At 43.1% G+C, this 14696-nt stretch overlaps 1 protein-coding gene across 1 annotated transcript in view; it reads left to right on the top strand.

The window, feature by feature from the left end:
- The window catches only part of LOC138261754 (elastase-1-like), a 208218-nt gene that overhangs the window by 171543 nt on the left and 21979 nt on the right, over positions 1–14696 (top strand). Inside the window, exon 6 of the mRNA XM_069211077.1 lies at positions 7806–7951. Within this exon, the coding sequence (XP_069067178.1) occupies positions 7806–7951 (146 nt within the window). The remainder of the gene's footprint in view (positions 1–7805; positions 7952–14696) is intronic.

Genomic DNA, 14696 nt, shown 5'->3' with positions numbered 1-14696 from the left:
ATGTAGGAAGTTGGCTCTGTATGTGCTATTTCAAAGTAAGGAATAGCATGCACAGAGTCCAAGGGTTCCCCTTAGAGGTAAAATAGTGGTAAAAATAGATAATACTAATGCTCTATTTTGTGGTAGTGTGGTCGAGCAGTAGGCTTATCCAAGGAGTAGTGTTAAGCATTTGTTGTACATACACATAGACAATAAATGAGGTACACACACTCAGAGACAAATCCAGCCAATAGGTTTTGTATAGAAAAAATATCTTTTCTTAGTTTATTTTAAGAACCACAGGTTCAAATTCTACATGTAATATCTCATTCGAAAGGTATTGCAGGTAAGTACTTTAGGAACTTCAAATCATCAAAATTGCATGTATACTTTTCAAGTTATTCACAAATAGCTGTTTTAAAAGTGGACACAGTGCAATTTTCACAGTTCCTAGGGGAGGTAAGTATTTGTTAGGTTAACCAGGTAAGTAAGACACTTACAGGGCTTAGTTCTTGGTCCAAGGTAGCCCACCGTTGGGGGTTCAGAGCAACCCCAAAGTCACCACACCAGCAGCTCAGGGCCGGTCAGGTGCAGAGTTCAAAGCGGTGCCCAAAACACATAGGCTAGAATGGAGAGAAGGGGGTGTCCCGGTTCCGGTCTGCTTGCAGGTAAGTACCCGCGTCTTCGGAGGGCAGACCAGGGGGGTTTTGTAGGGCACCGGAGGGGACACAAGCCCACACAGAAATTTCACCCTCAGCAGCGCGGGGGCGGCCGGGTGCAGTGTAGACACAAGCGTCGGGTTTGTAATGGGAGTCAATGGGAGATCTAGGGATCTCTTCAGCGCTGCAGGCAGGCAAGGGGGGGGTTCCTCGGGGAAACCTCCACTTGGTCAAGGGAGAGGGACTCCTGGGGGTCACTCCTCCAGTGAAAGTCCGGTCCTTCAGGTCCTGGGGGCTGCGGGTGCAGGGTCTCTCCCAGGCGTCGGGACTTTAGGTTCAAAGAGTCGCGGTCAGGGGAAGCCTCGGGATTCCCTCTGCAGGCGGCGCTGTGGGGGCTCAGGGGGGACAGGTTTTGGTACTCACAGTATCAGAGTAGTCCTGGGGTCCCGCCTGAGGTGTCGGATCTCCACCAGCCGAGTCGGGGTCGCCGGGTGCAGTGTTGCAAGTCTCACGCTTCTTGCGGGGAGCTTGCAGGGTTCTTTAAAGTTGCTGGAAACAAAGTTGCAGCTTTTCTTGGAGCAGGTCCGCTGTCCTCGGGAGTTTCTTGTCTTTTCGAAGCAGGGGCAGTCCTCAGAGGATGTCGAGGTCGCTGGTCCCTTTGGAAGGCGTCGCTGGAGCAGGATCTTTGGAAGGCAGGAGACAGGCCGGTGAGTTTCTGGAGCCAAGGCAGTTGTCGTCTTCTGGTCTTCCGCTGCAGGGGTTTTCAGCTGGGCAGTCCTTCTTCTTGTAGTTGCAGGAATCTAATTTTCTAGGGTTCAGGGTAGCCCTTAAATACTAAATTTAAGGGCGTGTTTTAGGTCTGGGGGGTTAGTAGCCAATGGCTACTAGCCCTGAGGGTGGGTACACCCTCTTTGTGCCTCCCCCCAAGGGGAGGGGGTCACAATCCTAACCCTATTGGGGGAATCCTCCATCTGCAAGATGGAGGATTTCTAAAAGTTAGAGTCACCTCAGCTCGGGACACCTTAGGGGCTGTCCTGACTGGCCAGTGACTCCTCCTTGTTTTTCTCATTATCTTCTCCGGCCTTGCCGCCAAAAGTGGGGCCTGGCCGGAGGGGGCGGGCAACTCCACTAGCTGGAGTGTCCTGCTGGGTTGGCACAAAGGAGGTGAGCCTTTGAGGCTCACCGCCAGGTGTGACAATTCCTGCCTGGGGGAGGTGTTAGCATCTCCACCCAGTGCAGGCTTTGTTACTGGCCTCAGAGTGACAAAGGCACTCTCCCCATGGGGCCAGCAACATGTCTCGGTTCGTGGCAGGCTGCTAAAACTAGTCAGCCTACACAGATAGTCGGTTAAGTTTCAGGGGGCACCTCTAAGGTGCCCTCTGTGGTGTATTTTACAATAAATTGTACACTGGCATCAGTGTGCATTTATTGTGCTGAGAAGTTTGATACCAAACTTCCCAGTTTTCAGTGTAGCCATTATGGTGCTGTGGAGTTTGTGTTTGACAGACTCCCAGACCATATACTCTTATGGCTACCCTGCACTTACAATGTCTAAGGTTTTGTTTAGACACTGTAGGGGTACCATGCTCATGCACTGGTACCCTCACCTATGGTATAGTGCACCCTGCCTTAGGGCTGTAATGCCTGCTAGAGGGGTGTCTTACCTATACTGCATAGGCAGTGAGAGGCTGGCATGGCACCCTGAGGGGAGTGCCATGTCGACTTACTCGTTTTGTCCTCACTAGCACACACAAGCTGGTAAGCAGTGTGTCTGTGCTGAGTGAGAGGTCTCCAGGGTGGCATAAGACATGCTGCAGCCCTTAGAGACCTTCCTTGGCATCAGGGCCCTTGGTACTAGAAGTACCAGTTACAAGGGACTTATCTGGATGCCAGGGTCTGCCAATTGTGGATACAAAAGTACAGGTTAGGGAAAGAACACTGGTGCTGGGGCCTGGTTAGCAGGCCTCAGCACACTTTCAATTGTAAACATAGCATCAGCAAAGGCAAAAAGTCAGGGGGCAACCATGCCAAGGAGGCATTTCCTTACAGTGGGCATAGGATAATTTGGATTATTTAGCTTTCTTACAAGATTCATTAAACCACTCATTTGTTCTTGCAATCAGGGGCCCCTTTCCACTGTTGTATTCTTTCACGAATAAGTTGAAAGAATGTAAATCGTTACTTGACTAGGGGGCAATACTTGGGCTCAAAAACTTGCAGTGCATCAGATAGAGTTCTATAGATGTCAAGTAAGGCTGGTTTAGATTTGGAAACAACCTCTCATTTCATTTTGTATTTGTTATTGTTTGTCACCACAGGGTATGGAGGGATCGATGGAGCTAAGCTTTCCCTCTTGCATAACAGTGCCTTGTACAGTACAAAGGGGACGTGATCTTTATCGAGTCGATTTAGGGCGACCGTGTCTATTATTTCATGCCAGACTCGAACCTCTAAATTAATAAAGTTTGATTTACAATCGCCCCTTGCAAAAGTTGGTTTAGCAGTGGTGTCCGAAGGAGAGCAACCATTACCTGGCCTCATGCCATGGGAAACCATTAAATCTATAACCTATATGGCTGCTGAACTCGTTTTAGGGGGTTCCCTCCTAACGCAAAGGGGACGATTTCCCCTGGAATCATCGTCGCTCTTTATTAGTTCCAAAAAGGGAATAAATGGCTCAAAACAGGCATTAAAATCTCCCGCAATAATCACATTATGGCTGGGCCCGAAATCTGTCATTCGAGGTTCTTTAGGTATGGAAAGGTTTGTTAAAATGGGTTGATCTGTTGTTAATCAACAAGTAAGGGGTCGCAGACTAGGGTGGCAAACTCAGCGCCAAAAGATCACATGAATCAATACTGAGGGCCTGATTTATACTCTTTTAGCGCTGCCTTTGCGCCATTTTTTTACACAAAAGCGGCGCAAACTTACATAATGCTATTATATTTTGTACGTTTGCACCACTTTTACGTAAAAAAATGTTGGAAATGCGGCGCTAAAAAAGTATAAATCGGGCCCTGATTCTTTTAATGTCACACCCTAATGTTAATTTAGACCATATGCTAAGCTTCCTTGAGGGCGTAACTGATGTTGATGCAACAGCCTGTATACTAAGGGGCATATTTACAAGCCTCTAGCTCCACCTTGCGCCTTCATAACATTATTTTCTTTACACTAAAGTGACCTTATGGTGTCTTTTACTCCGCGACATATTTACAAAGTGGCACAGTGCTTGCACTGCGTCACTTTGCAACCCCTTGCGCCACATTATGCCTACATCAGGCATAATGTATGCAAGAGGGGGTGTTCCAATGCAGCATTTCACTGCGCCATTTTTCTGTTATTTTTTACCGCGTGCTCAGAGCCTTTCAATCAATGTGCCTCCATGTGCTTTGCTGCACTAGCATCAGAACTTTTGATGCTAGTGCAGCAAGCACCACGGTCGCGTCATATATTTTGACACTATTGTCCTAACGACGCCTATGGCGCACTGCATTGTAAATACGGCGCAACCATGATGTCGTTAGGTGGGGCAGGGGAGACGCAAGAAAAGTGGCGCATGGGAACCAATATGCCACTTTCTTGTAAATATGCCCCTAAATGTTTTGAAGCCCTGTCTGTGTTCTCGAGTAAGATCCCATGTCTCTTGAAAGATACAAAGATATTCATCAATAAACATACCCCAGACAGCATTCACCATTTTAGATCAAATTCCAGCAATATTCCAAGATGTAAGATAAAGAGAGGAAGCTGGGTTTTTCCATGGCTGCTGGGGCCCAAGAGTGGTCAGCTTGGACTGCAAGGGATTAATTATCAGGTCTGGAGGGATAATAGCTCCTATGGAAACAAAGGGAGCAATGACTCTATCTGGCTTAATCCCATGTCAGAGATCTCTCTAATCAAAGAGGAGATACTACAAAAAGGGGGTCAGACAAACATTGCAGTCAATCTATCTCTGCCAAGCCACTAATGTACTGATCACCACAATGTGCCTCATATTTTAGAACAGCTTTATTCTCCTTGGCAAATTGGTGATTCATTATTAAACAGATTAGGTTTAGAACATATTTCTGAACCATTCGGTGGTGATGATTGCAATTCCAGGAAAATCAAACCATCAACTAAATCAATTAAAATTAAGTTAACTTCAATTGAGTCCCATAGTCCATTTTGATATGTGTGGGTTACCTTCTGCGAGCGACTGGCCCTCCAGCTTCTTTACAGCTGCTTTCAATAAATGTCTCAGAGTTCTTTGGTGAACCAGCATGCTTGAGCACGAGTTCTTGTGTTTCTGAAGGTAACACGCACAGATCAAAGAAGCCAGGAAAGCGGCACACATGATTATGCTTGAATCCTGCCCCAACACCAACAAAGAACTCTTCAACATCATCAAGGAATTCACCAATCCGACAACCTTCACCAGCACCTTAATGGGTTATTGCACTTGCAATGATGACTACCTGTATGCAATGAAAAGTTGCCTGTAGCTTACGCTACGTGAAACATTAGTCACATACCTCAGAGAGGCCATTCTCTACAAGGAAGTTCATGCTGGGGGTCCACAGAGTGAAAGATGATGGCGGAGAAGCTGGTGAGCAGGCTGCAGTCAAAGATATCCTTGTTGAAGAGCTGGTTGAAGTGAGGGCTGGTGAACGAGGGGATGAGCAACCATGGGTGCCTCATCCACGGGGTAGTTGATGTTGATGTCCATGACCTGGGTGCAAAGGGTTGGCAAACGTCGTGAACCTTAGAAATCAGTTCTGTAGTAAAATTGCCTATATATCTCTCAAAATTGAGATTTAGCAGATCTGGGTTTAACTATGGATCTACAGGTCTCTGAACAAATTGAAAGTAACGCTCATCAATATTCTTAATGCAAAGAAATGCCTAAGACCAGAGAAAATACTACTCTTCAAGGACTCACAATTTAACTGCCCCACCTGTGCCAGATGTTCCAGTAGCCACAAGTGTGTCTGACAGATGCTGTGCGGGGCTGCCAGAAGGAGTACAATTTAGGCTCAGTGTCTGAAACAATGTATCTAGCTCCACCAAGTCACCATAGCAGGTGAGCCTGCAGGTTGGATTGCTTGCAAGGCACACAGTGCACAGAGCCCGTACAGCATGCATGGCTGTTTTTTTAAGAGCCTCATGATGCCCACATTGTTCTAAGGAGTTTGTATACATAACTAATGCATTATAGTGTGGTGATGTGGATATCAGCGCTGAAATGCGTTAGCTTACCCCTGATGGGTGGTACTTGGCAGGGCTATTAAAACATAGAGAAAGCAATGCATGGTATTCAACCCTAGCATACTACAAAACCATCCACATCAAGCCACCTGACTACAGTCTGTAAAATTACTTGCTCTTGTCTATTTTGTTCTTTGTCAACATGCTTCAATACCGGTAAGGCCGCTGGAAAGAACTGACACGAAACAGCTGCAATTAGACCAGGGGTCTCCAAACTTTCCATTATCGAGAGCTACTTCTTAATAATAAAAATTGTCTAAGGCTACTAATGAATTTGATCATTGTTGCAGCAGTGCCCCATCAAATAACACCACAATAGTGACCACAACTTGCAAAATTATATTTATAAATATATCAAGAAAAATAGATATGGAGTTCAGAATGTAAATAAAATTATACTTACCTACATGATGTGATTGTTGACATACTGGATACAATATTTTGGCACAACACTTTTTAAAACATTGTTTTTTTTATATAACACAGACCACTCCAACGAGTAAGATGAGGATACCAATGTTGGTAAAAGCTTTATTAGTTTAAAATGCCTCCACATGATTAAAGGAATAATAGCACATCAACAAGTGTCCACTGTCACAAAGGAAATACTAGCAGCTATAAATCGCACAAACACACCCTATATTATGTGCAAGTTACACCAAGTTTACTTGTCCATGCTCATACACCTTATCTGTTTTAGAGTTTTTTAGTAAGCCTTCTTTAGGAGTCACTTCTCACTCATAGAGATGTTTCAGCACACTATTTGACAGTGTTTTTGGAATCTAAGCACCCTTGTCCTATACTACACTGCTCATAGCTCCGTGTTAGTGGTGTTCCACCATCCATCAATTACACTATCTTGTGTTGTTCTGCAACACCTGTTTTAAGCATTACTCACAAGTAGAGGTTTTTTTACGAAAAGGTAAGGCTGTTGTCACCTAGTTGTGATTTTTTTTTTGTCTGTGAACCGTTCTGCAAACATCACAAAATATGGCGAATTTTGGTTACAGTTTCCTTGTTCCTCACTTTGCTGGCAGACCTGGCATGTAGCAGAGAGCTGCCATTAGTCACACCACGGGCTGGAACATGTGAAGGGGTCTCTGGCGAGGGTTGTGTGGCTTAGGAGCTCTGCTGGCCCAGAGAGCTCTCTTTTGTCCCATGACCATGCACAGTCAACTCTTGGTGGGAATATGACGTGTTGCCACCCGGTTCCAGCCCCTGCTGGGGATTTGAATAGAAATAATCTGTTGCCTCCAATACATTTGGGAGTTGTTTATTATGGGACTCAGGAATAATGGCAGGATATATTTTGGTTGATCAGTTTCAAGAGTCACTTGTGATGCATATCAAACTCCTACATGATTGCCTTTTGCAATATTTGAATGTGTTTTCCTTGATTAAATAGGTCCATCTTAGTAAAACCACACACTGTGAGTATGTCTCATACTCACCTTGGGGGGATGGGATAGCTGTGTATGGGTGAAGTTCAGGGACATGCACATTGTGTGCACACCATGTGAGAGGCTCCACCTACTTCCATCACAGCCTATGGTCTTTTACAGCCCGCTCATCCTAATATTGTTTTGAGAGATTGCTTTTCTCTAATACTGTTAATGCAGTATTGTTGTTGAAAACCACTGTCTTTATTAGATGTATAAAATACCTCTCCTCACAACTATTAACAAGACGCAGGCTCCTATTCCTGCCATGCTCTTACAAATACTGTTATTTAAAAAAAAAATGCTTTACAAAATGTACCTTTTACGCGTACTCATGCTGGACTCACAAACATTTTTAACTATGAACACAAATTCAGACCTAATGGCTATTTTGAGTTTTACTTGAAACTTCGTAGAAGTTGCTATATATTTTCTTTTGCCGGAAGTGTCAGGTGCCACTGTTAATTTTCTCTTTCAGCGGATGGTCACTATCCTGACAGACTGCAAGTGGCTATGCTTCCGGTGGTTGAACATTCCATCTGCTCTCAGCCAAACTGGTGGGGTCAGAATGCCCTGGATACCATGGTGTGTGCTGGAGGAGACGGGGTGAAGGCTGGATGCAGTGTAAGACCTACTGATGTTACAACTGATGTTCAAAACATGGGTTTGTCTCCAATTAGCCCCCTGGTTATGCTGAGCATGCAACTCCTGCGGGTAGGTATGGCATATACGCCACTGCCACCCAGAGGGAAAAGTAGAAAAGAAACTTTCCTGACGGACCAGAGTCTCTGAAAGGATGCAGGAGTGGGGAAGAAACCATCTGAATTGATTGAGGTTTGCTTAGCCCTTTTCAATTTTCAGAAGGATGGCCTGTTGTGAAATAGTGATTCTTCAAATTAAATGAGAATAGAATTGGAATTTCATTAAAGACACGGAGGATAACATTATGCATTATTCTTCTAATGTCACTCCAACTAGCACTTTCTAAGTATTACATCATAAAAGGAAATTTCCAGAACAGAACATAACCAACAGAATAATAAGACCATGTTAGCAACAGGGCGCCTTTTTTAAATGTCAGTTCTAGTCAAATCCATCACAGTAGAACAGAGGCAAGGAACTCTTGAAATGAAATTTCCCATTTAAAAATCTTCCTATGTCGGTTAACCATATGAATCTTCTTATGTCGATTATTGGTTATTCTCTAGAAGAAAGAAAACATCTTTGAGGCATCCGATAGGGTATCAAAATTCAACAAAAATGCAATAAAAGGCAATTAAATTATTGTTAAAACTTAAGGCTCTAAAACACAGAATGAAGAATATGCAATCATCAAACACACCTTTATGCAATAGTCCACCCCAGTAGGTCTGGGAGGGTGGGATAATGTTAGCCTCTGTGTCTTTATTGAAATTTAGATTATCTTGTCATTTAATTTAGAGAATTGCAATTTAGATACAAAAATGGAGGCTCCCATTATGCGCGTTGGTAGCCCCTCAACGCCACATCATACAAAAGCTCACTTGGTTTGCTACAATACTTCGCAAATGTAGATCAGTCAGCGGTTCTTAAAATATCTTCTAGTCTACAGCCTTTAAAAAAGGATTGGCTAGCCATTGCACCTCTCATGGAATGAGCTTGGAATCTATGATTGCATAGACCATTTTACCCATCTAGCAATAGTTGCTGTGGTTACTGCTTTGAAAGGCTCGACAAAGGAAATTAATAACTGGTCTGACAAAATTTGTCCATTCTAGCATCATACTCCTTTATACAATCCACAACACAAAGCTTTTTGCAAGAGTCAATTTTTGGATAAAAATAGAATCAGACATAATTTTAGTTTGTCTCGTAATTTCAAAGGTAACTCCAAAGTTTTCATAAGCTCTGTTACTTCCCTCTAAAGCCTTGTTGTCAGAGACTCGTCTGCACAAAATTAGACAAAGTAAAGAGGCCAGCTTCATGGGAAGTCTCTTCATATCCAGGAATCTATTACCAGGCCAGATTGTAAACATAGAGAGGACTAAGTTAACATCCCATAGAGTATCATATTCAGGCTGAGATGGTCTTCTCAACCTGATGCTTTTAAACACTTTACAGACTAAGACGTTCTTACCTACTGTTAGGCCATTGACCAAGCAATGACCTGTAGAAATTGCAGACCTACAGCAATTTAGCATTCTATATTCAAGACCTCTATCAAACTGCTCTACGGGGAAGTTAACTACCTCCACTATAGGTGCTTCCATGGGATCTATATCCCTTTCCAAGCACCAATGTACCCATAATTTACATACCTCTCTGTTTCTACGGTGGGTACCTGGAGCCCAGGATTCTTCCAAGAGCTGTTTAGCTCTTCCCGAAAGGACTGCCATTTTGCTAGATCTCCTGACACTCTCTAGACAAGAAAGTTTGACGTCCCATTGAGCACCTGAGGATGTTCCTCTCCATCTGCGTTTAGTAAAAGGCCTTTCGCTGCAGGAACCAAAAAGGTCGTAAGCAAGGTCGTAAGCTAGTTCCAGGGTCATTGGAAAACAAGCTTTGGAAAACCAAAACAGAGTTATTAGAACAAGGGAGCACTTCTCCAGCCTCATCTTCTGAACAACTCTTGGAATCATGGAGAATGGAGGGAACGCATAGGTGCTGGTCCTTTTCCAGATCTCAGGAAAAGCGTTCGCTGCTAGAGCATCCAGGTTTGGCATCCAACTGAAGTAATTCTTCAGCTGGTTTGTCACTCTCCTCGCCAAAAGGTCTAACTACAAAGGGACCCACATCTTGGAAAGACTGTTGAAAAGAAACTTGTTCAGTTTCCAATCGCTGATATCTTGAATTTCAATCCCCAGTAACATTCACCTTTCTAGGCAAATATTCCACCCTCAGGTTGATCTTGTGTGCCAATCAAAAAGCCAAAGTTTCTTTACTGATTCTGAACGGTCTAAGGATCTTGTGAAAACTCAGCAATTTATATATGATACCACATACACATTGTCCATTTACAATAATACCACCCTGCCTTGCAAACAATGCTTGAAACTCATCAGGGCATAAAGAGCTACGGTCAATTCTAAAAAAATTATATGATGCATTTTTTTCTGCCTGAGACCATAAGTCACCAGTCTCTTGGGGACCCAAACTTGTACCTCAGCCAGCTACACTTGCATCTTATTCCAGAACAAAATCTGGAGAACTACCGAAGATTGCCCTGCCACTCCAGTGTCTAGATTCTCCAACCACCAAGATAACTCTTCTCTTGCTTCTTTGTCCAACAATACTTTGTCTCCGTACCAAGGGCCTTGGCTTTTATCCTCTGTGAAGCCTGATAGTGTAACAGGGCCAAAAAGATAGCCGGAATGGATGATGACAAGAGGCCCAAAAGTCTGTCAAGTTCCCTCAACGTCAAGACTTGCTGTTTGAGAGCGTAGTGTATCTCTTTCCGGATCTTGGTGATCTTTTTTAAGGGTAACAACAGAACCACATTCACAGTATCCATTCTGAAACCAAGAACTCCAGAGACCTGGTTGGGTAAGAACAGTTTTCTCCTTGTTTATACTAAATCCCAAGCTCTCAAAAAGAGACTTGACCATCTCTAGATCCACCAAGATCTGTTTTGTGCATTGAGGCATAATTAGTAAGTTGTCCAAGTAAACGATCTTTTGAACACATCTTTCCCTGAGTTCAGGGGCTACAGTGCTCATAATCTTTGTGAAGCACCACGGTGCTGATGATAGACCGAAAGGTAGAGCCTGAAATTGATAAAGCTGACCTTGCCAGGTGAATTGAAGTGCTGAGCACTGGCCATGGGCACCGTGAAAAAGGCATCTTTTAGATCTAACTTCACTAACAAATCCCCTTTTAACAACATGTCTCTTAGTAATTGGATCCCTTCCATCTTGAAATGTCTGTATACTATGAATCTGTTCAGCTGTCTCAAATTTATCCCGGGTCTCCACCCCTTGTCCTTTTTTTCCATTAGGAAGAAAGTGCTTACAAAAACCCTGTGGTGCCCTTCTGTAGCAATGTTTTCACTTCGTCCATTACAATCTGAAATTGGGAAGATGATAGGAAAAACTCTCTTGGAGAAAGTACTTGAACGGGTTTCTAGAACCCAGGGATCTTGGGTAATAGATTCCCACTTTAGGAAAAAGAGTTTGAGGTGACCTCCCACTCAGCTGTAGAACATAAATGAAGAGAGACCATGGTACTCACCCTGAAATCCAGCTGAGGCTTGTCCTCATGCTCTAGGTCCTCTTCTGCAAGCATGCCCTCTCTGAGGGTAGAAATTGTATGATGATCCACCACTGTAAGAACCTCTCGGAGTTCTGCACGGGCTGGCAAAAGGGTACTTTCTGCTGGCCACAGCTTCCAGAAGTTCCAATTCTCTGCCGGGTCCCCAAGTTTACCCAGTTAAATAGGAATGTTATGAGCTCACGATCTAAGTTGGGTGTAAGACATACCTTGTCTTCAATTACCGACCTGGAGCATTCCGCCCTTGAAATAGTACATGCTCCCTTATCAAGGGGATGTCCTGATCCACTTTTTGATAAACTTAGCCATGTGATCAAGGGGCCACCACTCAGAGCTCCTAGGATGTTTAATTTTGTCTGGGGAGAATATCTCTTCCCCCGAGAGGTCTTTCACTACGTCCTCAGAAGAAGAAGGGCCATCACTATCCTCAAAAAAATCATCACCCATATCCCCATGGTCTAAGTCCAGAAAGTACTCATCAACTGGGGATTTATCTGGTGGTTCTAAAGCCCCCACATCAACTACTTGTAGGCCACTTAGAGCGTTTGAGTCAGCAGAATCCTGAGAGCCTGCTTTCAATCTTGTGCCGCTTGGGACACTCACACTTCATGGGGTGCTTGGACCACCTTTTTTCTGTGAAGTGCATGGACCGCCTTTTCTCTGTGAGGTGCTTGTTTTGTAAGGTATGTCGGCCTTCTCAATGTGTTTACATTTCCTCTTTCTTTTAACCCCTTTTATATCTCCAACCGGGTTCCCCTGCGGGGTTAGCTCAGGACCCCTCAAAAACCTAACCTCATCTAGGTTCTCTTGCACGCAAGTGTGCATTTTAGTCTGAATTAATCTCTTGATTAATTCCTCATTAGTAAGACGTTGAGCAGTATTAGGGTTCTCACCATCATTATTAGCCATGGTAAGAAAGCAGTGCTAGAATGTATCCCAAATATTAAGCAAAATACAAGAATGAAGAAGTTAGGGGACAATTTGCTTAAATTCCCTATAAAAACTGCATTGCAACCTTACTTAAGCAAGTAGAAATACCAGGGTAATATGCGTGTGTCAAAAAAACACGGATCACGTTAAAACAGCTGATTGGGACTTGTAACCGTCAACTGAAACATTGACAGGTTACCAAGACTCTGTGTATTCGATGTGGAGGGGTGTTGCCTCGGTATTTTCTCTAATTTGGTGCCGACATGTGATAGAGCGTTCCGTACTAATAATTTACCTGTATTTGGACGCTCTTTAGGCCGATGGATCTTTTGGCTAAGTGGGACTCTCCTTACTCTATATCGGTCAATTTAATCAAATCAATAATCAATAACGAACATAAGCAATACCCTGATCAACATAACACTTAACAATTAATCCAGAATACATTTCGGCGAACCCTGACCTTTCAGTCAGGAATAACCACACCAGTTTATTCAAAGTTAGTAAATTTATTTCCCTATATTAACAAAGCTAGCACAATATAGATGTGTCTCAACACCAGATGATAAACGTAAATGAACATTAATAGCTGTCCATAACGGCGAAACAGATGCAATCTATGCAGCATTTGAAAAACAAGGCATTCGATAATAGCAATGCAAATCACTAAAACTATAATCTGTAATGAGCTAATTGCATACATTTAGTCAGCATAACAAGGTCTCAAATTGCATCGTGCAACAAAAGGAATCCTCATCTAACCTCAAATTAGCATCGGCATGTGGGACTTCATGCAAAACAATTTAGCAACATTAATTTAGAAAACTCCTAGCTAGGGCTCTTATCAAAAATCAGCAGTTGGTTACCTAAAAGAAACACAATGCAATTGTACAATTTCCTTTCATATTTACCAATTACAATCAGCATTCAAGGAAGCCTTCGTCTCACAGGTACCGTTTCTCGATCAGCATGGGTACCGTTTCGATCAGCATGGGACGGGGCAAAGGGGCAGGGGTGGACGGGGCAATTGCCTCACGGCGGCAAAATAAAACTACTACTTCATGTAAAGGGATCAAAGTTAAAGTCTCTAGGGCAAGAATCATTAAAGTCTCTTTCTCTCGATTAGAGAAAGCATCAAAGTCTCTTTCAAAATGGCGTCGCAGCAAGGTGGGCCATAATAGCTGCAATGTCCTGCAAAATGGCGGGTATCGAGCTGGTAATGGCAATAATGGCTGTAATGGCTACTTTCTTCTCGTGCACCTGGTTTAAATAGACAACAGTTCAAATCCAGTAGGGTCTTCCATTGGAGGGTTCATAGGTTGGCTTCAAATTGTCCAATCAAAAACAACAGTTCTCAGGCTTTTACTTAAGCATACATTATCCTTGGAGACGAGTATGCAAGTTGCAACATTTTATACCAATTAACTCACTTTCAGAGCTTCCATTGTCCGCACCTGCAGATTGACCTTGGAGTAAAGAGAGAAATATGCCAGGCTGGCACGAAACCTTAAGATAAGCATGTGAACGATCTCAGTAGAAAAGTACAGCTTCAAGCAAAAATACACGTTTAATAGCACATTGGAAAAACACGAGCATCTAAACCGTGAGACCAGGCAACTAGGCCAAAGCCTCCACTAAAGTTATGCTAAGCTAAAACATTTCAAGCAAGCAAATCGTAGCACACGTTTATGATTATGTCGGATTAGTGCAATTCTAATACATCACGTTATATAAAGCACGCTTATAAATGTTGGCGAACTACTCTAAGGGCACATTTTGTCCCCGTACAATCTTTATTAGTTCGGTTAAAGCCACACATGATTATTGCAGTACTACGTTTAAGCGCTAATAAATGTAAAACCTTCATTTCTGCGTCATCAATCCCTCCTCTGATGACTACTTGTCATCACACAAACTATTCCCACAAATTTTATTCCATTAAAATTCTGTCAGTTCTCTTTTCCTTTTAATTCCCCTAGTTTTCGCTTTGTATTCTTCTGCCATTCTTCTCATCATTTTCTCTTCCTTCCTTCTTTTAATCCTTGCCATAATCATTATTATTCCCCTTTTTATTCCCCAAATTCCAAATATGCAAATCAATACTATTAAAATTCCCTGTATTATTTTTAGTAATATTCCATTCCAAATTCCCCCAATCCAATTTCCCACTGAAGCAAGTCCTTTTCCAACCTTC

Source organism: Pleurodeles waltl, chromosome 10, assembly GCF_031143425.1.
Source record: "Pleurodeles waltl isolate 20211129_DDA chromosome 10, aPleWal1.hap1.20221129, whole genome shotgun sequence".
NCBI classification, from domain to species: domain Eukaryota; kingdom Metazoa; phylum Chordata; class Amphibia; order Caudata; family Salamandridae; genus Pleurodeles; species Pleurodeles waltl.
Note: the sequence above shows the minus strand (reverse complement) of the source record. Positions and strands in the feature narration are given on the sequence as shown.